At 40.0% G+C, this 25,373-nt stretch overlaps 1 protein-coding gene across 3 annotated transcripts in view; it reads left to right on the forward strand.

The window, feature by feature from the left end:
• tbc1d32 (TBC1 domain family, member 32) overlaps window positions 1-25,070 on the forward strand; it is a 104,174-nt gene extending 79,104 nt beyond the window's left edge. For all 3 annotated transcript variants that reach the window (XM_082504913.1, XM_082504912.1, XM_082504914.1), the window contains exons 33-34: window positions 7,087-7,275; window positions 17,358-25,070. In XM_082504913.1, coding sequence (XP_082361039.1) covers window positions 7,087-7,275; window positions 17,358-17,462 — 294 coding nt within the window. In that variant the 3' untranslated portion in view covers window positions 17,463-25,070. The remainder of the gene's footprint in view (window positions 1-7,086; window positions 7,276-17,357) is intronic.
• The last annotated feature ends 303 nt before the right edge of the window (window positions 25,071-25,373 follow it).

Raw genomic sequence — 25,373 nt, forward strand, 5'->3', positions numbered from 1 at the left:
GGAGGCTGAACGGGCCCCTCGGACCCTCCAGCGGAGACAGGAGGCTGAACGGGCCCCTCGGACCCTCCAGCTGACGAGGTAGAAGGCGGCGTGGGAGCCGCGGAGTCCTGGATGAGCTCATCCGAGCTCCCAGCAGGAGCCGATGCAGAGCCAGAGAGACCTGAGACCCCCGGCCGAATGCCAAGCTGACCAGCGGACCGCACCGCCATCGGGGACTGGGCTACAGGAGCTACTGGAGCCTGCGCTACAGGCGGCACTGGAGCTACTGGGGCCTGCGCTGGGGGCGGCACTGGAGCTACTGGAGACTGAACTGGGGGTGACACTGGAGACTGAACTGAGGGTGGCTGCGAGGGAGCTAACTGAACTGAGGGTGGCTGCGAGGGAGCTAACTGAACTGAGGGTGGCTGCGAGGGAGCTAACTGAACTGAGGGTGGCTGCGAGGGAGCTAACTGAACTGAGGGTGGCTGCGAGGGAGCTAACTGAACTGAGGGTGGCTGCGAGGGAGCTAACTGAACTGAGGGTGGCTGCGAGGGAGCTAACTGAACTGAGGGTGGCTGCGAGGGAGCTAACTGAACTGTGAAGGGCTGCGCTAACGGAAGCACAGGAATGTCAGCTACGGGCCGGGCTGCTAACAGAGCTAACGACCGAACTACTGACTGAAAGGCATGCAGTGGCGATGGCGGTGTGGGTTGTAGACTGAATTCTCCTGAGCCCTCAGTAGAAATAGGGACGGGTGTAGGCACATGCCGGACACTAGCCACTCCCACCCGAGGAGTAGGTACGGGTGCGGAGACGGGCTGTATCCTGGCTGACCTCACCCTGGGGACCGGAACAGGCACCGGCAACGGCTGGGCAACTGCCCTTCCCACCCGAGGAGCTGGTACGGGTGCAGAAAGGGACAGAGCCTCAGCCGGCCTGGAAACCAGAGCGGGGACCAACTGGGCCTCAGCCTCCCCCACCCGAGGAACTGGTACGGGTGCAGAGGTACGCTGGGCCCGAGCTGCCCCGGGAGGAGAAACACGAGCAGGAAAAGGAGCAGGCTCAGAAAAAACAGTCTTAGAAACAGCAGGCTCAGGGTCGACAAAAACAGATCTATCAAAAATGAACCCGCCGTCCACTTCATGTTTTGCAGTCTTAGTATTAGCAGTCCTTGTTTTAATAGTTTTTGAAATCCTTGGGTTGACAGTTGTAGAGTGAGCTGACTTGGGGATGACTGAACCGGACCTGACAAAACCCGAACAGACGGAACCGGAACTGAGTGTGTTTGACCTGGTAGAGTGGTTCACGGTTTTCCCTTTAACAGCATTTACAGCCTTTGGCGAGTGCTTATTGTTTGTGATTTCTCCCTGTTCAGAGGGAGCAAAATGAAAAAACTTCTCCCAGTCTATGTCATCATCCAAAAGGGAGACTCCAACCGTGTCTGGGGTGAATTTATTGTCCTTTTCAGTTACGGCTTCAGGTGGGATGTGTGAAAGGCAGTCATTATAACTCACCACCGGGAGTTGCTCAGCAAATGAAAAGTGACGGCGGCGTGAGCGTCGCCTCCTCTGAGGTGAGAAAGCTGACGGGGCATACAGCTGAGCCTCTGACGTGCGGGACGGCAATGCAGAGGCTGGAGCGTGAGCATCCGAAGAAAAACGGAGCACTCCCACCCGAAGCGGCCGAGGCTTGGGTGCGAGCGGGGCAACAGGCGGAGGATTTTGGCAACTTCGGGGACCTCCAAAAGCCAGCCGAGTTCCGCGGAATAAGTGCTCATAATCCGGAGCGCGCCACGGCTTCCAGCGGAGCTCCTCCTCCAGCTGGGCGAGGGCTGCCTCCTGGCGCTCATACAGCTGAGAGCGGTTTGCTGGGTCCATGTAATGGTCGCGTTCTTCTGTCATGTTTCGGCCGTGTGGCAGGCAGGATGAGGACCCAAATTGCAAACTCACACACACGGGGGATAAACTCAAAATGCAGCTTTATTGCTGATAAGTGATAAACAATAACGATGATACAAAAAGCAATACAAAACTACACTAAACTGGGAAAAGCTAAAGTAACATATACTGGAAGACACGGGGAGAACCACACACGGCATGAGGGAGAACGCGACACCGAACAGAGGAAGACGCAGACAGAAATACACAGAGGGTTAACGAGGAAAGTGGGAACACACGGGGAACACAGGTGACACAGATAACCATAACGAGACAGGGCGGAGTGAACATAACACTGACGGGTACAGGCACAGAGGTTCAGACAGGAGGAGAGAGAGCACGGGGAAAACACAGACATAACAGGCTGGGGAAACATGAAACAACCACAAAGGGAGACGAGGGCTCATAAATATATAGAGGGCACACAGGGGGGAGAGAGCACGGGGAGAACTTAGACATAAAGGGCAGGGGAAACATGGAATAAAACATAAGGAGAGACGAGGGCTCACAGATACACAGAGGGGCACACAGGGGGTAAAAGCCATGAAGGGAAAACACTTAGGGAACCACACAACAGGGCAACTCAGAAAACACGGTCTAAATAAGGAACGAAATACAAAAATACATGGAAACTAAGAATACTGGGCCCACATGGCCCAGGACCATGACACTGCTGAAACCAAACACACTATGTAACCAACTGAAGTGATAATGTGAACACAGACTCACATCATTAGGAGTCACAGAAAGTTAAAGTCAGGCTAATGAAGTCTGTGAAGATAATATTTACTTGGCTGCAGTCTTTTAGTTTTCAAATAAGGAATAGTTTGGTATCTTGGAGTAATAACCTTGGTTTTCTTAGATCAACAAAGGATAATCATGAATATTAATGGAAGGAATAAAAGAAACTGAATTTGGAACAGAAATGTTCAGTTTCAGCTAGACTGCAACTATCTACAGCAAGACAGACAACAGTCTGTTAAGTTTTTTGGATGCTGTATATATTTAATAAATCAGGTTGCAAAACCTTTCATAACCATACTTGTTCTTGCCCTGTAATTGACCTCCTTTTTCATTTTGCTTTGACTTAAGTCGAATTTAAAATACCACAATACAGCTTTGACATTGAAACCTTTTCCCTTTGTTTTTAAATACCAGAGCAGTTGAAAAGTTAGAACTCTTCTCCTCCATGCTGCTTTTCTCTAACGCAAACAACGAGGTACGAAAAGCATTTTCACCTTGAACGCTCTCATGTTTGATCTCGTCTTCCGCGTGTCTCCAGTTGACAGTGAAGGCTCACACAATGAACGCGTGCTTATAAAAGTCGCCACATTTGCATCAAAGATCTGAATCCGTCGTCTCCGGGGTGGAGTAATGCGTTAACATTCAGCTGGTCTCTTTGCTGTTCAAGGCAATAATGGGCTCCTGTTCTTCAGTGAAAAATGGAAAACTCTATTTCAAAAGTTTGAACTTTAAAATCCTGACAAAGCAGCAGTGGCAAATGAAGCATTAAAAGCCTCTGACGATCATACAGTAAAGGGTGTATTCAAATGTCTGTGTGTGAACGTGGACACAGAAGTCATTCAAAATCCATCTGCAGAAGGTTTTAACGTTTGAATCGGGAGTGTTTGTGACAGGTATCATGAAACAAAGCATTAGTAAGTGTCTTCAATTTTAAAAATGAAAAATAAAAAACATCTTCTAAGGTCATTCTGCAGAGTGAAAATCATGTGCAGCAAAACTACAGAAAGTTGTGACATGAATCTGAAGCTCTCCTCAGTTTCACAGAACTTTATAACTATAAGGCAGAAAACAGGCACAGTTATCCACACCCTGGTGAGCAGAATGGCGCTTGCTCCTCCAGGTATCACCTCTGGAGTTAGTTGACACCCAAAAATTGAGCTAAAGGTAGAATTATTCCCCAAACACTTACAGAAACATGACCCCAAATACTTAACAATGTTTTCCCATAAAGGCTAGAGGTTTTAGAAGACAAGTTAGCTGAAACACTCCACTGTAGATGGAGTGCAGAAAAAAGAAGCCATAAACACAACATTGACATAAAATGTTAGGTGAATGTAAGACACAGAGCCGGATTAATTGGATCACATTCCTGTTTCCCTCAAGAATTTGAAGTAGTTGTTCTCATCTCTCTGTTTCTCGGTTTTGGTATCTACCAGTTTGCGAGGCGGATACAATGTTGACATTTTACCTGCTACTTTTAAAATCTCGTTGTAACAATAAAATTAAACAACAAATTCATGAAAACTCATTCAGAGCAGTGATGTTAAGGGCATTCAAACCAAAACATTGATCCTAAAGATGGTAAAACAGAATTGCAACACTATTCAAGGTCTTCTGTGCATCACTGAATGGAGACCCCTGTTAGCAGATATTTGCAATGCTTACTTTTGGTTGGGGTGTTTCTGACTCTGTGGCCTCACTTGTAGTTGTCAGTTCAGATATTTGGGAGAAGAAAGGTTAAAATAAATGAATAAATAAATAGATTTACATTCACCTTATGCTCTCGAGTTTGGGCTAAAAGGAAATAAGATGCACTTGGAAAACCTTGGATAGATTTACAGTCGCAGTAAGAACACTGTATTTGTCTGTTTACTTGTTTTCCACAAGAGTGTGTAAGGGCAGCATGGAGCCAATCATTCCTTGTTGTTATTACAACACACAAATTAGAGTGTCAGTGTTTTGATTAGAGTTTAGTGGAGGAGGGAACAATTGTAATCTGGTTTATGGGGCATAGGTTATGCATTTCTATACGCTTGAGCAGAGTTATGTTGTTTGTGAACATAGTGGCTAATTATTGCACAGTTTGTGAAACTGGATACACAGTGAGGATGTCTAGTTCAGTAAGGCTAAAGGCTGCTAACAATATCCCAGTTGTATTCAAGCACAGCAGAGCTGAGATTAAGGTTTATGAGTTGAGGATATGTAAAGTCATGTGGACTCTTTGTAGTCATGTGAAAAACTAACTACACCCCATGATTCAGTAGCTTGCAGAACCACCTTTACTAGCAAAGACCTGAAGGAATCCTGACTTTACATCATTGCAGAGGTATATTGTCATGCTCAGGATTTGCAGGCATAAAGTTTAATATTCTTCAAGTTAACTGAGGCCTGCAAAGTCAGTTTCTTTTTTTGCATTGCATGAGCATTGCACTAATTGCATGGGTGAATTTGCTCGAACATCTAATCCTGGGAAAAATAGCAATTGTTTTACCTGTTTTCCCACTTGAATTTTAAAAAATTAGCAAAAACTACCAGACAGGCCCGTTATTAGTGATTAGGTAATAATGAAAATAATAATTATTATTTGCTTTTTTTTTTCCCTACATGGTTCTGCAATTTGATTTTTAATATAAATCCAGTGCACTGCTCTTCTTTACAGTTGTGTGTCTTTGCTTCATCCAAAAAGCTAAAATGATGATAGACAGATGATAGACAGTGAGCAAGTACTGACTGGAACAGAGGTGCTATTTGTTTAATTTCTTACATTTTCTGTGTCTGGGGGTTTATCCCATGTCAACACATCTGTGGCTACTTTCCAAGTTCTCCTATGGTGGGGAAAAGCTTTTTTAATTTTCAGTTGAATTACACTTAAATTTCCCAATTCCTTTTTTTCCTCTTTTTAAATAGATGCATGATTTGTTTTCCCTCAAAACTGACAAAAATAGTGATTAGCATAATTGAGTAACCGCTATTCCATAATGCCTCAGTTTTTCAATCTTAGTAGTTATAATGTTGAATGGAGCCTATCCCAGAGCGGTGAGAGGAGGGGTACACCCTGGATAGGTTGCCAGTCTGTCACAGGGCTAACACAGACAACCATTTGCACTCACATTCAATCAGCACAGATGGGCCCTGGACAAATGCTGGATTCGTACCCAGAACCTTCTTGCTGTGAAGCAACAATGCTAACCACAGCACCACCGTGCTGCTGTTGTTCAGTATATATTTACTGAATTTAGGGACTCTGTTAAGATTTGGAAAAATACACTGCTGTAAATATATCTAACTTTTTAAAATTAACATTCGGCCTATGTCATCAGTTGGTAAACACGCTCTTTTCTAAAGATGATGTAGAACTCTGTGTTCTTTTCACTGAGATCAGGTGGGAATCCCATCATGAACCACTGCATTAAGGTCACTAATTTTAACTCAGTCATCAACTGGAGAAGTAAACATTAGCATGCATCTCCATGTCTCTTTGTCCCATAATGCAACCTCAGTATTAATGTCTGCAGAGAGTTTGTGAATATTTTTTCACTCTCAAAGTAAACATGTTTCCTGGAAGACTCAGAAAGCTGAGCAAATGAAATACATTTAGACACTTGCACAAGAAATGTAAACTCATTGTCCATAAACCCAACCATGCAAATGTGTATTTTAAGAGATTATCAACCTTTTTTTTTCACTTTGTGTGTAAATAGAAATTTAAACAGGTTTTCAGCTTTATAGTAAATGTAGTAGAAGCTGTTGTTTATTAGACATGGATGTGCTGAATTGCCTAGCACAAGTGCCTTTTTGTAGTTATTGAGCTACATCTTGTATCCATGTGTTTATATTAACATACCTTTTGTTTCATTGCAAGGCAAAAAGAGAGAAATAACCTGCAATACGAACAAAGACTAGTTAGTTCCCAATGATGATATTCAGATCTCACAAACGCACATATATAGTATGAAACAGATAACTTTAGATAATTGTAGTAGATGGGTGCCATTTCAGATAAACATGACTTAATATTTATCATTTGTGCTTCCATGGTTTTGTAACTACATGTAAATATTTTTCTGTGTTTGCTTATCATTTATGTTCTCCTTATTTACATTTAATTGTCTGGTGGATTTATACCAGTTTAATTAAATGCTTGAACAAGCTCGGTTCAGAAACGAGATACTGTGCAAAGTTATGTGTTAAGTTGGTTTGTTTTTAAATATTTGATCGACAAAACTAATTAAAGAAAAGCTGAAAAGATATTAAGGATGAGATGTCTGAGTAACATATTTCTTTTTTTATGTAGTTACAATAGCTGCCAAACTCATAGTTTGCTGTTGTTGTAGAGCAGAACACTTTTAATTACATGTGGGGTTCGCGATTTGTCAGCTTGAAATCCTAATAACGTTTGTTTTTTCTCTTTTTTTTCCCACTACAGATGTGCCTCCATTGGCTGACTCAGTGTTTCTGGAACTACCTGGACTGGACAGAGATCTGCCACTATATTTGCACCTGTGTGGTGATGGGTCCTGACTACCAGGTTTACATGTGTGTGGCCATATTTAAGCACTTGCAACCAGACATCCTGCAGCACACACAGTCCCAGGAGCTACAGATCTTCCTCAAAGTAAGATGGAGTCAGAACTACAATATACATGCAATATTTTACTAACAGAACATACTCAGATTCACCTTAAATCTCTATGGTAGCCTTGTTAATTACTATATGTAGGTATGTCAAAGAGGAACAAGTATCCAGTTTTCTGTAGTTTTCCCTCAAAAATCTGTGTTCTGTGAAACCTCGAACACCTCTGCAGGTAAATACACTTACCTGCTACTTTGTTCCATCTAATCAGAAAAATCAAGTACATTTGAATTCATGTAGGAAGTTCTTTCGGGCGATCGTGGCTCAAGAGTTGGGAGTTCGCCTTGTAATCGGAAGGTTGCCGGTTCGAGCCCCGGCTCCAACAGTCTCGGTCGTTGTGTCCTTGGGCAAGACACTTCACCCGCTGCCTACTGGTGGTGGTCAGAGGGCCCGGTGGCGCCAGTGTCCGACAGCCTCGCCTCTGTCAGTGCGCCCCACGGTGGCTGTGGCTACAATGTAGCTTGCCATCACCAGTGTGTGAATGTGTGTGTGAATGACTGGATATGTAAAGCGCTTTGGGGTCCTTAGGGACTAGTAAAGCGCTATATAAATACAGGCCATTTACCATTTACCATTTTTTGCTTTGATAAAGACTTTCTTTTCACTTTCGGTATTCTCTCACTCTGCTTCATATGTATATTAATATTTATAAAAAATGATCTTTGTCTTGTGTTTCTTAGCTTAAACACTTTGATTCTTGTTGGTCTCTTTCACTAGTATTGGTTTATTTGTAGCAGTTTGAGGGCCAAATTCTTCTTCCAAAACTTAATGATGAGATGTGTTTGCTATTTGAACTCTGGGAATCATTGATGTGGGCTCTAATCTGATGTGCTGTTAATTGGCGATTTCTGAGGTTGGGTAACTCTAATGAACTGATGCTCTGCAGTAGAGTGAACTCTTGGCCTTACTTTCCTAGGAACGTTCCTCGCGAGAGATTCATCACAGTGTTTGATGATTCTTGAGACTGCAGAGACTTTAAACACATTATTGAAAACTATTTGAGGTAAAGAAGGTTTTTAAGAATGCAAAGTTATCTTTTCACTTTTTTCAGCAAACATAATAAAGAGCTTTGACAGGTCCCTGGTTTGTTTTTGTAATCATACCATTAGATCTGTGGCCATATGTCTCAGGTGAAGAGAAGAGCAGAGCTGCTAATCCCCTGGTGGTAGGGAAGGTTGCTAGACAGGCTTCGAGTATCCAAATATATAGTGAGATTGCATTTGGAATGACCTCCACAGGCCCCAGTCTGCAAAGATCTTTAATGTCCACCCCCAACAGAGCTGGGCTCATCAAGTCCAACATTAAGTCACAGACTTCAGCACTTGGTTTCCATGGCAAAGTCTATGTCCGGGTTATGGACAGATGATTCCACCCATCAGTCAAACTTCAGATCCAGGAGGAAGAACGCTGTGGGCAATTTGGGATCTATAGCTCGCTGTGGTCCCTCCAGTGCCGTAGTGAGCGCTTTGTTCGTATTTCCATCAGTAAATCAGACCCATTCCAGACCTTTGGGAATTAGGCAACTCTGCCGGGGCTGACCAGTGATGGATCCACTGATGGATGGATCAATCCATTAATCGTGATTGACAGTGACAGTATAGCCTGATGTGCACTTTGCCATAAATGTAACTATACATCACAGCTAACCATGCCACACCACCTTTGACTGGAAGATATTGATTTTTGTAAAGGTAATGCTTCTTTGAAAGAAACTGCAATATATAATGAGGCGCAAATGTATCTGGCTTGCCCCTAATTCATACCGAATAGGCAGTACTGCCAGCATAGCAACATGCCGTTTTCTCATTTTCGTAACTCTACCCAATCCGGTCTTTACTTGATTGGTTCTGACATATTCTCTTTTTTTTCAGTGTTGCAACAATTTCACTAAAAGTAACTGTTGTTAAACATTTATAAACTCAAACTCCAACCTGGTCAGCTCAGTTTCATTCTCTATTGTTTGAAGTAGACATCAAACTCAACACAGTGGCATAGAAACTCCCCTACCAGCCACTGTAGACAAACATAAACTATAAATGCTTACAATGACGTCAGCCACCTGCGTAGGCTACCGCATATATTTCAACACAGGAATACAAATGTAAGTTTATACATTTGTCATTGTGAATCTGGTAAAGTGTTATAAAGGTTGTCCATCAAATGTAATCATTCATTTCCGATTCACATATAATAAATAATTCATTTAAAAAAACTTCACTTTTAGAACATGTTCACACATCCTCCCACTGTGTTGTATTTCACTGAAACAAAGTCTGTTCATTAAAATGCATTCTGCATGGTGGATTGGATGAACTTTATATTGCAGAGCTTTCACAAAAGGTCTAACGTCACGGTCTCAGAGATACTTCTAATATCCAAAGCAACATGGGCACTGACATGAAGTACTCATCGTCATTACTCATTAAGCATTTTGATCCATCTTGTCTCTGCCTTATAGCTCTGATGTTAACACCGGCATGAGCTGCCGCTGACAGTTTTTCTGAATAAAAGATCAGTTATGGAAGCTTTATCTGAGGAAGTTCCTCTAATGAGCTGTAGCATCAGATACTGCTGCAAAAGGCGAGCTTTGAGACAGTCTGTGTGTTTGTGTCTCTGCATGTTTGTGTATGTGTGTGTGTGTGTGTGTGTGTAAGAGAGAAATTTACTATTCCTGTCCTGAGCTGAACTGTTAAAAGTTTTGGACATGCTGGTTTGCATCCAACGGCTTTATCTTTCTTCTTTTCCTCTGACTCTCTCTGTGGGAACAATGTAAAGGGAGTATTTCACACAGACAGATGCGGTACTAGAGGATTTTTAAAACATTCACGCACACTTGCTCTCCTCTACACTCATCCTGTCTCACTAGGGGGTGTATCTTTATTTCATCTAAATTAAAATTTGAAGAGGCAAATGACTTGTTACAAATGCTCTGTCTGGCTAGAGTTAAACTGCAGTGATGCTGAAGTGGTGAGTGGAAAAGCAGACAGAAAAAGAAAGACTGTTTGCCACTGACTCAGAGACGACATGAAACTGCCCATTCATATGTGTGGTATTTGGGGAAATATGTTTCTGCCAGCTGACATCTATTGGTGATATCAGTCTTACTTTGGTGCAGACCACAGTAGTATTTTCTTTTTTTTTTATTGACATTTTAGAATCACTATACAATGCCATCAACTTCAGCTATCTTTCAGTACATATATTTTTTTCTTTTTTTCTATATTCAAACAACTGAAATATCCATACAATAAGAATGAAAGAAGAAGAAGAAAAGAAAAAGAAGCAAAACAGGAAACAACAAACAACATAAATAAAAAATACATAAGGAAAAAGAAAAAGGAAAAATAAATAAATAAATAAATATAGGGAGTGTGTTTTTGTTTCCCTTAATATAACTAATATTTCCTCTAGTCTTCTAGTAGTTAACAAAGTCAAAATTATAAGCAAAAACTGGCCTGCGTTTTCTAATATAGTCCATCCATTTCTTCCATCGTGATACAAACAGGTCCCTCTTGTAGTTCACATCTGCTGTCATTTTCTCCATTCTGTAAATGTCCAATGTGATGTTCATCCACATGTTCATAGTTGGGCTCTCTGAAGAAAGCCATTTTTTTGTGATGGCTTTTTTGCCTCACAGTAGTATTTTCATGTTGCCTACTCATGAACCTGCTTCTCCTACATTTTAGGTTTCCCTCCTGTTTTATTATGCATTTGCATTTATTTTATACTGCATACAATTTCAAGACACCTGTCAATGCAAAGAGTGACAAATTGTGTCCAGGTCAGGGACAAATTGCGTCCAAAGTACATTTTTAAGTATCCCGGCTGAGATCCCAGTTAAAATAAGCTTCTCTAAAGGCTGGCTGGCTTCTCCTTCAGAGATGAGGTGAGGGTTTTGGTCATCCAGGTGGTTGGGCATCAGACTGGCATGCCTTCTAGGTGCCTCCTGGATAAGTTGTCCTACCAGTAGGAGGCCCTGGGATAACCTGGACATGTTGGAAAGATATGTCTTTCAGCTGCCCTGGGAACCCCTGAGTGTTCCCTCAGATGAGCTGGAAGAGGGGGTTGGGTAGAAGATGAGCTGGGCTTCTCTACTTAGACTGTGCACAGACAAGAGAAAAGAAGAGAGGAAATATAGATGGATGTGTTTATATGCAACCTGACAACCCAAAGCCTAAATTTCGGGGGGTGTGCAGCTGCTCTCTAGAGAGGCAGTCTGTTCAAAATACTCAAAGTAGTCCACAAATACATGCAACAGGTAATTTCAGTCCAAATCTAGAACCAAACCTCAACCACCTCTTCAATCTGTTGATTGTACATCCCATGGTACATCTGTCTCTAGCAACTCATCTTATGGGGCAATCATCCTGAAATATTCATGGTTTCCCCTCGTTTGTGCTCTGACACTCACTAATTCTCAGCTCTCATTTTCCAACCCTCAGGGTGCTAGACTTTGGGTGGAAATCTTTGTGCATTGAGAGTTGTTTTCATGTCTCGACCTCAGTGTCTGTCTCCCCCTGTGGCCAGGTTATCATTCCAACCAGTAGGGCTTATGTTTTATTCATACAGTTAACTGGATTCTCAGCACCCGTCTTACCTACTGAATATGTTTGGCTATTAGGGGACCTTCTTGCATCTTCACCATGATTCCCTTTGGACTGTGGGACACTTAGACACTTGTAGTTGTTTTGTATTTTCGATAACTCCACCTATTTAGTCTTGATCAGCTTGATAGCTTTACTACCATTCAACCACAAATATTCAGTCCTCTTCCTGAAAAAAGTTATTGGGCCACTTCATATATTTCCAAGCACTTCAGTTTGTCTTGTGGGGATCCTTCCTGATCAGGATTATTCTGGCTCGTGTCAGCTAGTCTTCCCATATGGAAAAGAAATAGTAAAAACTTATATGTGATTACTCATGAAAGTGGCCACTTTCATGAGTAATCACACCCCATGGATGGGCGGTATCAAATGACGTTTACTCTTTAAAGGTCTTTTATGTTTCATTAAGTTTCATTATATAATTTTTCAAGGGATCTTACATCTGTTTTCACTCTTATATGCTTTTCATACAAGTTTCACACAAGACAGATACAAACTTTATAAGATTTATATATATCTTTTCCATATGGGTTGTTGTTAAACAAGTAGGTAGCAGCCTGCTAAATTAAGTAGCAGTATGTAGCTTCTTCAGCCAGCAGGTGTTTGATGTTGCTTGGATCCATTTCTTTTTAAAAATGATTTTTTTTCTCAGCTGGACTATTTTTCTTTCAGTTCTCACAATTCCTTATGAAATCCAATCACTTAGTCTGGTATTTTATATTAAAGTTTGGGGGTAAAAGCAACACTAAAATCCAGAGAAAACACCCAGAAGAACTCGTCAAAAGCATCTATTTGCGATGGCCAATCAGAAATAAAATGAGCTACAAAGAATCTCACAGAGATGTGACTGTGTCACAGAATAAAAGACCTTTAAAGAGTAAACGTCATTTGATACCGCCCTCCAATCAAAACTACATCAGCCTTACTTTGAGAGCAACCAGCTGAAATGCTTCTATTTTTTAAACTAAGCAATAAAACTGTGTGTGCACTGCAATGCATTCCTGTTAATTTCACCTTCTGTGCATATCCAAACTCACATTGAATATTAACATCAATTCATCACATCAGTGCAAGATTAAGAAAATATAGAAATCTTTGGTAATTATTACATTAATTATCCTACCTAATGATCTCATAAGTGCAAACGGTTAATAAACCATTAAGATTATGTGGAACATTAAGCAGCTCATATTGCCTGTTAATCATGAAAGTATCCACTTAACAGCTCTGAACACTGGCATAGCAACTATATTCTGTGCAACCCTTTTTAGTCAAAATAGAAAGTGAGCATCAATAAAGTATTTACCTTTCTTGTTCATTATTCACTGTTCTTAAAATATCAAAACACAAATACTGCTGTGTCAGTGGTTGTTTGTCATTACAATAAATGAACAAGCCAAATAGCTTCAGTTTAGATGATTCTTTAGGACTCATTTCACTGTTCACTGTTCAAAACCATATACCTCCTGTCTGTGTGCATCCACAGTAACAAAACATGGATATAATAGATTTAAAATAATATAGCTGGTACTGCAGACTTATCATTTATGTCTTGTTTTGTGACCTGTAAATCTAAAGAAGATGTAATCACAGCAAGCCTTTATTGTTCTTTTAAAGCTTTCTCAGACAGAAATGCAATGCTTCCTGGAATAATCACAGAAGCAGGGTCCTTCATCAGACTGAAAACTCATTTCTTCCTGGCGGTACTTACTCTGAACAGTCACTCCTCTGAAGTCACTTTATTTTCTCCTTTTAAATTATAGAAATGTATTGCTCCATTTGTTCTTAATCTCTTTCTCTTCTTTGCACTTCAGTACTCGGTGGCATTTCTACAATCACAATAATATTACTTCATAAAAGACATCGGAGCCTAAATGTTATACAGACTGTTTTAGTAGATGGTTATTAAGGGTCACAAAATGACTCTGAAGAAGCCTGAGGTGAGCCCAAGGTGATTTGCAGAGTAGTAGATGATGGATACAAAAGAAAAGAACTTTGGTTACGTAAAAATTATGCTGCTCTTTTCCTCCTATTGTTAACCGCTACACAATAAAGCAATAAACACAAACACCTTACAGAGGGTGACAGTCAAACCAGGGTCCTTTTAGAAGCAAGTCTTTAAAGTCATCATCTTAAATTGCATATAAGCACTTATTAGCACACTTATTCTAAAGTATTATCTAAATGAACTTTGAATGCCACATCCAGCTCTTGGCCAAAAATTTGTATTGGAACATCTCAAGCAATGGCACATTATAACATTATTAAATTTACTCTCTTAAATTGCAGTACTACTTAGCTCACTATAGAGACAGTGGTGAGTATTTACAGTTCTCTGTAAACACAGAGAAGATTGGAGAAAGTTTGTTTACATCCTCATCAGTATGATAAATAAATGATTGAGAATTAGTGTGCAGTCTTAACCCATGTTTGCAGTCACTGAATGTGTTTTTACCTACAAAAATAAGAGAGAATTAAGAGAGTGCTGAGCAGTTCCAGAAGTCATTTAAAAGTGCTTTTTTTCTTTTTAAGTTCCCAGCCTGGATACTGAAAGGTTGGGAACTTAGACTTTTGCTCTTTGTGTGTGTTATTCTGAATGCAGATTGTCTTCTGGGTGCAGGTTTCCTCAGGCTGCTAATTGATGATGCCACTCACAGCCACAGTTGCAGTGTTTGCATTGCCCATGGGGTCGGGTGTTGCCATCACAGATGCATACTTAAGCTCAGGCAGCAATTATAGCAGCTGAAATTAAAATCCTGACTGAACAAATGAGCCAAATAAATGTTCTGTTGTCTGGTCTAATACACGTCTCTCTAGTTAAGATATTGCAGCTTGTTAATTTACATTCTGTTGTGTGTGTGTGTGTGTGTGTGTGTGTGTGTGTGTGTGTGTGTGTGTGTGTGTGTGTGGGGGTGGTGGGGATGGTCGTAGTTATTAAGATATCTATGCAACCCTGTTTGTTTCGCTTTTCCAACACGTAAAACCTCATTACCTGAACACCGAGCAAGCATGTTGTTTACTGGCGCGGTGCAGCATTCGATTGCCAGAGATTTGATTTCCGCTGACTTTGAAACAGATTGAATGTAAAACATTTTAATGAAAAGGTTATATCAAATTATCCACACCTCATGTCCTAACAAAGTGAATGACGATAAAGCAAACAACCTTCTGCCTCCAAAACACTGTCTAACTGCACCTCTTAGGACACAGACTTTTGTGTCTTTAAAACAATATTAACTGCAGTTTTTTTTTTAAACAAGTCAACTGATGGCAATTATAAGACAACAGTCTGCTCTTTAGAAAGTACTTTAAAACTTTTGATTGCCTCGTTTGTACTTTAAAGTGGTACTCTGGCGATATATTCCACTAGCAAGAGACAAAGGCCGTCTGAAGATTGCTTTCTCATTCGTTCGTTAACTACTGCCTATATAACAGTCAGTTAACTCTAATGAGCAATTAAGTGTGATTTTTGGACACTTTTAAATCTGTCCATAACCTGCAATAGAGCGCACATTTCATGTTGAGGGTGTCAGACGACACACAGTAAATGTACAGTACAATGAGCAGTCAAAAAGATCAACCATTCCACTCATAAAAGTACATCTTAAATTAATTGTCCTGCTGTCCCTCCCAAGGTCTTGTCCTTGTTCTTCTCAGATTCCTCCTTCATTGGGATCACTGTCTGACCACTCGCTTGTATACATTTGCAAGCACGAGCATAAAACCTTATGTCAGATTGATCAAAAAAACATTTTATCAGAGGAAGATTCTGCAGTTTCCAAGCTATAAGAAGCCGTAACAGGTCAGGAATGTGACCTGACCTGCTGCATGCTGGTCCATCCCTCCATCGTTCATTGCTGTGAGCACTCACCACCCATGAATCCCCCAGGGTCACTGTCAATGCCAAGTCAGAAACCTCGTCAACATTCTTGGACAGTGACACTACTTTAACCCAGTATAAAAGTCACTTTGTTAGCTTTCAGGTTTATATATAGAATTAGTTTTAAAATCATTCTATTAGTTTATAAAGATCTCAGTGGTTTGCTCCCTCACAGTACATCTCTGACCTGTTTGGTATCTTTAACCTAAGATGACCCCTCAGGTCATCAAGTAGTTATGCCCACACATGTGTGTAATAACTAGAGATGGCACGATACCACTTTTTTATGTCCGATACCAATACCGATATCATAAATTTGTATATCTGCAGATACTGATATGAATCCGATATAGTCTATTTTTATAATAAAAAAAAACCTGTTTTTTTTTTTTTAAATATCTTGCTGCATTTTGAAAAGTTCATACTACAATTTAAAAAAAACAAAACACTAAAGCCATCCTATTACACTTTACACTGCACCCAAAATATTTTGCAGTTCAGCAATACTGCTCTTTTTATTTAGATTTAAAGTTCTGCTAAAAGTTTAAATATTTAAAGTAATATTCCAAAAGTAGTTTAAAATGCAATTTTATGAAGATTTCAAAAAGTCTTTGGTTCTGAAAAAAGAAGGGCAATATCAGCACAAAACTAAAAAAAAAAAAAAAAAACAGGTTGTAGAATGGACCCTTTTATACTTAAAGCTTAACATAAATAGACATCCAGAGTGGAAAGCAGTGTAAATAAATGCAAACATGGTTTCACAACACTTTTATAAAGATGGATGTCAGTGTAAGCTGTTTCTATCACATTTAACCTGAGACTGAATTTTGTGTCATTTCTATACAAGACTTAACACAAGTATGAAAAAAAGTGTTTTTCATAGTTTTTTTTTCTTCGAACCACGAAACTGTTTAGATTATCGGTATCCCCGACATAATTCTTCCCCCCTGCGTACACGCTAGGCTCTCTGAATCACAGGCAAACAGTATCCCACATTCTTGATTTTTAGTTCAGAAACACTTCTTACAACGACTAACTACTCCTGAAACGTTGGAGGTTTTAGCTCTTTATATAGTAAAGTTAGAGGAGGATAAAAATAATTATCAGGCAAAGTGTCCTTTGTTTGTTCAAATAATCCTGTCCGATACCACTTGAGAACAATAAATATATAATATTCTGTTGTAACCCTCAAACTGAATGGTAATGTAACACACTCATTTTTACCTTTTTCACAAAACTAAAACATCACTACTTCCACATCTAATTGTCTGTAATGGAAGCGGAGTAAACTGGATCTGCACTCTGTGCCCAACAAATGCTCGCGGTGCAGGGGGAACAAACTTTTCGGAGATGCCTACCTTGGCACAACACCTGGTTTAGCAGCACGTAGCAAGGCTCCAAATGCGTTCAGTGTGAACTCTACACCGCTGACAGGTCTTGCACACAATTATCACGTGACGCATACTGCTCCTAAGGTCGTGCTAAGGTCACTACTTGGATGCCTTGATCGAGGACCCATCAACCAGGATAAATGCTCAAAGATTGACTCTAACTCTAAATTTCTTCTTTTCTACCTGCAGGAAGAGCCAATCCAGGGCTTCAGTTTTACCAACCACCTGGAGTTTATGGGTGACCTGGAGCACAAATACAGGGACATTGTTCTGGCTGATATGAAAATGATTTGAAGTTAATGTCACAGTTTGCCGAGGCAAACTGCGTGGAGTGTGAAGAGTGGACCCAGGTGCAGACATTGTAAAACTCAAACTTAACTGATGAGCTGTTTATTAAGGCAGACAGAACAGTACAAAATAAAAGAGCAAACAATGCAAACTAAGCAATAACCTAAACTGGGTAAACTAGAAAGGAAGCATGAAAAACCCTGGCAAACAGAAAAACAAACAAAACTCTAAACATGGCAATGATGATGTGTGTATATATATATATATATATTAGGGGTGCAACGATACACAAAATTCACAGTTCGGTTCAATACTTTGGTGTCACGGTTTGATATTTTTTCAATACAAAAAAAATGTTCATGCCTTTTTAATTTGTCATTTATTAAAATTATAAATATATATTTTAACTCAAAAGTACAGTTTTTAAATTTAATGTTGCTGAAACAAAAAAGTAATAAAAAAAATAACTATATCTCAGGGCTCGCAAAATTTCAAAATCCCTGGTAGCCCTTCGGGCAGGGACTCTTCCGTTTTTGATAGCCCAAAATAAATTTAAGTAGCCCGAATAAAAAAAGAGAGCAATTTTTTGATTGATGTTTTGTTTCCTGTTTTGTTTCCTTTACAATATTATACATTAAAGTACAATATTGTAAAGGAAACAAAAACATTGCGTCCATATAAAAGGCACTGTTTTTGTCCGCTAGAGTGCAATTTTCACGGCACATTCTGCACCACATCTCTGTGCGTTCATCATTTGTTTGAAGCCAGCTCACCTCCTGCAACCACTTTACCGAGAATACGTGCTTCTTTTGTGGTTCGGACTCCTTCTGACATTTCTTTGGAGGTGAGGGAAAACCAAAGTAATTGCTTAAAGGAGCTTGCTTCTTCGACATCTCTAAGAGTTCTAAACAAATGTCTGTCCTCCAGAAAATCTTATGTACGCATACACGCGTTGAAACTTCTTATCTTGTGCGCGTTTTTTATTTTGACAGCGAATGCGCACCTGCGGACCACTTATGTGCAGCCCTGGTTATTTAGCTCGTCATATTGCAGCCACAGAAATTTTGTCCATGAAACCATAAAGCTGCACTTTCTTTTTGCCTTATAGTCTGATTTGTCATAACTTTTCCGTTTTGTGGTAAGCTTTTCTTTGGCTGTCACTTCTTCACCCTGACCTGCCTTATTTGGCTCAGCAGAACTAAAATATATATCCTGCTGCTTTTACACACGCACTCACATAACGCTCAGTGATTCTCTGTGCGATCAACCTCTCACATGTTTAAGCTTGCTGCGGGAGATTTCACTTGTCATGTTTGCATAGTAAGCTAACGATTGATAAGACGATGTCAGAGGAAATGATCGTCACTCACCAATCAGTACTGTCGCTCTCTATACACAGTTCGCGCGATTGCAAAGTGAAAGCAAAAAACAAGCGCAAATTCAATGTCACATATTGACAGTGGCTCACCGATGCCAATGACATAATTACCCAGCTACATTTCCAAAACAATGCAAAAGCATTGTGTAGCCCAGCTAGAAAAAAAGAGCAGTGGAAAGTAGTTTTTTTTCGTGTATGATGTAAACAATTTAGTCATTTCTTCTTTCTTTTATGTTTAAAGGAAGATGTGGACAAATAAGATTATCTGTTGTCATTTAACTTGGCCAATCAGCAATGAGCTCCCAGTGACCCTTGCTGTTGACCTTGATCACATGATTTCCTGTGTTGCCATTTCGTTCCTGTTCATACAATGCCATGTGCCAGAGAAACTAATGTTCCCAAAGTCGAATCGCTAGGAGTTAAAAGCAAGACTGCTGCAGTTGTTTTGGTCGTTCAGAGTGTCACCCTGTCAACGGTGAGTACGAAAAGTGGGGAAAATCTAATTTGTTAAGGATAAAAGGGCAGACTTAACGGGACGGCTAAGCTAACAGCTAGCGCTCACGCTAGCAGAATTGACTGTTTCTGTGTGTGAAATGGCTAGTGACTGCAATCATATTACGTTTAAGGGAAAAAAAAGAAAGAAAAGAAACGAAAACGAAAGAAATGGTGCTAATCAGTTTTATGTGTAACAATTTAATTCAATTGTACGCCGATTCTCAGATTTTCAGTTGTGTTCTTTGAGTTGGTTATAATGTACAAGTCTGAGCTACTGTGAGTTGCTGACTGCAGCTACAGTGTTAACTCTAGAAGCTGTGTTTTTGTGAACATTGTCAGCCTGTCAGGTTGATAAAATTATAGCTCACCTAAGAGGATATGATGCTGCAGTGATATAATTTTGTTGTACAACAGAGCTAGCTGAATTAAGATATAGAGTTACACTAATACTTATTGTTCATTTTGAATGTTTTAAGTAAGTGTGGCTGTTTCACAACGGTGTATGTGACTATATGGACCTGTGACCTGTTTATAGGTCAGGTTTTTTTGTTATCTGGTAAAAGGATGACTCGACAGACGGACCCAGTCTGAAGCAAGCCCCATCGAGGAGCAGCGATTCCACAGTTCCAGTTAACTGGATGCCGAGCCAACCCAAAATTGAATAGGATTTGCCGAGGTTTTATTGAAGCCAAAGTTTCGTTCCCATTGAAGCTTCAGATACCTGCAGGACTACGAACTTTCTTCCTTCATCGGAGTGTGGTAGGACAAACATTAAACAAACTGAACGGGCCCCAACGATCCATCAGTTACCAGACATTATCCACTTATATAATTGATTCAGAGAAAGCTGTATGCGCGCACTTTTATTTAGTTTGGTATTTTGGGGGAAATATTTTGTATTTTATTTTATTGCTTTCATTACATTGTTGCAGCTGCTGTGTGTCAAATATAACAAATTTGTGAACAGTCTATTGTGGTGTGGTCTCTCCTTATTGGTGTTTATACCTTGGGCTCCTGCCGATTCTAGATCTTCTGATACTGGCTAGTGGGAGTTCGGTCATTAATAATAATAATTCGTAAGTTTGGTTACAATTGGCATATATTTTTCCTTCCTATGATAGCCCGACGGGCAGGGCAGAGATCGATTTTGGTAGCCCGACTGGAAAAATCGCTAGCCCCGGGACGTCGGGCTAGCGATTTTGCGAGCCCTGTTATCTGATTGAGGAATCACTCATCTTTGGAAAAGAGAGTTTATTACAGAGAAATGGCTCTTTCCAAAATAAAAGCTATACTATACGCTTCTTCTGGGCTATATTCTCAGCAGCATATTAAACATATCAGGTCCCCATAAGGAGAATCATGTGCTAACGGCTGTCTAAATGACTCGGCTAAAGTTTGTAGCATGCATGCTTGTTGTTTTTGTCTTCTTCCACTTTTCTTTGCACTAGGATGATGTCGGCGTAAATGTGCAGTCATATTCGTTGTGCTCCCACTAGTGCTGTCAGCGTTAATCTGAAATGACGTTAATGCCACAACACGGCAAATCTCCGTTAACGAGCTACTGCGGATCGCTTCGTGCGTGGGGCTGGACGGCCAACACGTTAACGAGCTAACTATGCTAACACACTAGTTCCCACCCATGTAATTGAGCATTGCGTGGCACATCCAACACACTGTTTTACTTTAGTCCATGACGCGCTTACCTTCAGGGTCATGCGTCACATGAAAACCAAAATAGTTCCAAACGCCAGATCTGAATGAGGGTGGGGGAGGTTCAATTTGCCATGTTGCAAGGAGAGCTTAACTTCTGTCTCGCTAGCTTGCCCTGCGCTCAGTGAATCTGCGTTCGACCACTCCGCCTAGGCTGCACTGTCGAGCGCAGATCCACTGAGCGCTCAACACAGACAGCATCGTCAGAAGGAAAGTTGATAAAATAAATTAAAAATTTTGTATTTTTCGATACATATGCGTACCGAACCGAAAGCACTGTATCGAACAGTTCAATATCGATACGAGTATCGTTGCACCCCTAATATATATATGAAAACCTGAACGCAGGACTTGGCATGGGAACAACACAGACGATCCGACCAAGACTGAATGAGAACGCACAGACTAAATACACACAGGAGGCTAATGAGAGAAGTGGGAACACACGGGGGACAGCTGACACACATGAACATAATGATGTCACAGTGGAAGAGTAAAACTAAACACGATGAACACAGGAACACCAGACCTCTTCAAAATAAAACAGGAAACATAAGACGCAGACATAACAACCTGAACTTGAAAACGTAAGACACAGACATGAAACACATGAAGGGGAAGGGAGACTTGACAAGGGTGGAAGACATAAGGGGAATCTAATAACAAAGAACTAGAACAACCTAGGCATGATAAAAAAATGAACTTAGAAAATCTGAAGGGCTTAAACATAAACTAAAACGCTGGGTCAAAAGATCCAGGATCGTGACAGTTAATTTGAAGGCAAGGGAAAATTATTTGATTGCTATCAAAACCCAGCATAGATCAACTGTTAAAAGTATATTACTGTCAAAACATCACAAAAAACCCACTAAAAGTCAGGCGTGTTCAGTAAAATTAGTTTATAAGGCAGGTCTTACTGTCACTAAATCTCATGAAAGTCAAAAACCACCAATAAATGTTTCATGACAGTGTCATTTACATTGACTCAGTGCCTCATACTGTCACGGTGGGGTGCGCCGGTGTGTTTTTTGAAACAGGACCCAAAAGCAGATGTGGACGAGGAGTTGCAGGTTTAACAGAAAGCGATCCTTTATTTGGATGATTGCAGGGGTTAAACAAGGAACCCTAAGCAAACTAAAAAACACTAAGAAACAAATAGTATGAAGTTCTATGACTATGACAATGACTATGGTGGAGATAACAGACGACCCGACAATGACATTCAGAAAACAGAGGACTTAAATACACACATGAGGTGATTAGGGGAAGTGGAGACACATGAGGAAACAGCTGACTAGGATAAACATAATGATGCACAGGCAAGAGTAAAACTAACCACATGAACACAGAACACAAGACCCTTTTCAAAATAAAACAGGAAACATGCAGACTTAGACACGACAACACAACTTAACAGGCCTAACACGCATGACAGACTAGACAAGGAACCAAACATAACCACACAGACATGACACATGAACCAGGGAAACTTAGTACAGGGGAGATGACATAACTAAGAAACAGGACTACACAGTAATCTAGAAATTAACTAGGTGCACTAAGCTAAGGCACAAAATAAATACAAAAGATACATAAACTCAAACACTGGGTCGCTTGACCCAGGACCATGACACTTACGGCATCCTGGTAACAAAGAAATTCACTAGTACACCAAATGTGTGACAGTCTGCTGCTGAAAATTCATTTCATTTTCATTCATTTATTTGTTCATTTTCAGGCACAACAATACCTATATTGAACATAAAATGCACAAAACAAAAAACAAAAATTGCCTGAAAAAGGAGTGGGACGAAGAAAACTTATTAAATCCCACCCCTATACTCACTCATCAACAAAAAACAATAAACTTCCCGCAGCTACGCCCATCATTGCATACAGACCCATCAACAGCCCCGGGCACATAAGAGCATCTCAACGGCAGCTCGCAAACAACAATTAGAGCCTTCATAACTGAATACAGAATATATAAATTATAAATTGCATTACCACAGGTAACAGGCAGTAATAATTACAAGTAACAAACACACATACATATACATACATATATATCTACACACACATGCACGTATATATATATATACATACGCACACTCTTCTTTATTTATTTATTTATTTATTTATTTTTTTCTCTTGGAATCCATACCAGCAATGGTAAGAGAACAGACATTACAGAGCACACTAAAAACCATCATTGAGTATACTGTGACCAGACCAACTGTTTGTAGAGGAATTTAAATCTATGAATATTTTTGCATTGTTTCAATTGTAAACTCAGACTGTTCCAGATTTTCACACAACATACAGACACACAAAAACCTTTACGGGTTGTTCGAGTTCAAGGTAATTTGAATTCTCCAAAGCCTCTCACATTATAAACCTTTTCTCGAATTTCAAATCTAGTTTGTAAATTTGCCGGTAGAAGTTTAGTAAAAGCGTTATACAAAATTATGGATTTATTGTAATTAACCAGATCCTGGAATTTAAGTAACTTTGCCTGAAGAAAGAATTTGTGAGTATGATCTAGATAACCAGCCTTGTGAATAATACGCAGTGCTCGTTTCTGTACTGTGACTAATGGATTAGTTGTATTTTTATATGTATTTCCCCACACTTCCACACAATATGTAAGATATGGAAGAACCAGGGTACAGTACAGAGTACGAAGTGCATCTTTATCAAGGTATGGTTTCACTTTGTTCAAAACTGCGAGGCTTCTGGAAATTTTGGTTTTTATGTGTCTGACGTGGAGTTTCCATGAAATTTTGTTATCAATTACGACTCCCAAAAATTTGTTTTCACTCACATTATCAATTGGTACACCTTCAATGATAATTGGTAATTCTATATTATATTTTAAATTTTTCTTTGTCCAGCAGATGATTGATTGCTTGATTGATTGATACAGAAAGCTACAGCAACCACAACAAAACAGGTTTTTCTGCAGGTTGCAATTGTATAATATATTTTTGTTTATGAAGTAAATAATGTAAACAGCTGTTGGAAGATTCAGTAATTGCATTTAGGAAATGTTTGATGCTTTTTGGTTATTTATTGTTTTTCCAACACTATAAATATATCTGAGTATTTAAGATCGTTTGTATTTGTTCAGCAAGAATCTCTTCTTCTGGGTTATTAAAGGTATCTCATGTCACAATGGCAGCTTTGTTTCTGTTTTTATTTATATAGTCTAGTATAAATTGTGTTCTCTCAGATACACTTGGGAAAAAAAACTGGGGGATAAGGAAAGAGGAATTGTCTGTGGCCACCAGCTGTAAAAATCTTTCCCTTTTTGGGGGTTCTCTTGTTGTTGACCCTCCAGGGCACCTGTTGTCACTTTTATTTGCTCTAAAGCAGTTTATTTAGAGTTACAATGGTTTTAGTATTATTAGTAGTAGTATTATCAGTCTTTGGCTCTTGTCCACAGCTTGTGTTTTTTGTTTTGTTTTGGGGGTTTTCCCTGCCTTCCTCCCCTCACAATCCACCAGTCATGACAGATGGCTGCCTCTCCCCAAGCCTTGTTCTGCTAAAGTTCCTTCCTGTTAAAATGAGTTTTTCCTTTCCGCTATCACCAAGCGCTTGCTCATAGAGCCCCTTTTGCATTAGTACCTACTCGGGTCGACTAGCCACAGTTTTCTAGGTTCTCCATTAGATCATAGTACCTGCTTGGCCAGAGTTCCAGGCGATCTTAGCAGGTATTAAAATGCAACGTTGTTAGACTGCATGCCACCGATTGGCTGGTCAGTGTAGTCACTCAGTGAGCCAGCTTATCATTCATGAAAATCAAAACTGCGCTTTTTGAAACCCAGCAATAAGTGAAATGGCTTTTTAAAAAAACAACAACACTGTGGTCCCCAAGTATGACAAGAAGCCACAGAACGAGCAGCAGGTACATCGTTGTCTCAATGTCCACCTTTGTTTATTTCACATACTAATTGCGTCATAGAACGCTCGGCCGTGTTACTATGACGACCATGCACATTAGGTGATACTTGATTGTAATGGAAAACCAGTCAGTCCGAGTCGAGTTTATCCGATTGAGTACTAATGGAAAAGGGGCTATAAAGCACTTTGAATGTTGTTGTCATTTGGGGCTCCATAAATAAAGCTGAATTGAACTGAACTGACTTGATTTGAATAATCCTTCCTAACTGGAAAGATCACTTAAGTTTAATTGAATGTTTTACTGTGATGATCAAGTGTTCTCTTAATTTTTTGAGCAGTTGTGGTATCAACATGACTGTTACTTTCTGACAAACTGACAATGTACTTTTAATATGCACTAAACAAAGAACATACACAGTCCATCTGTCCAT

This window comes from Aulonocara stuartgranti (genome assembly GCF_965226115.1).
Source record: "Aulonocara stuartgranti genome assembly, chromosome: 15".
NCBI lineage: Eukaryota > Metazoa > Chordata > Actinopteri > Cichliformes > Cichlidae > Aulonocara > Aulonocara stuartgranti.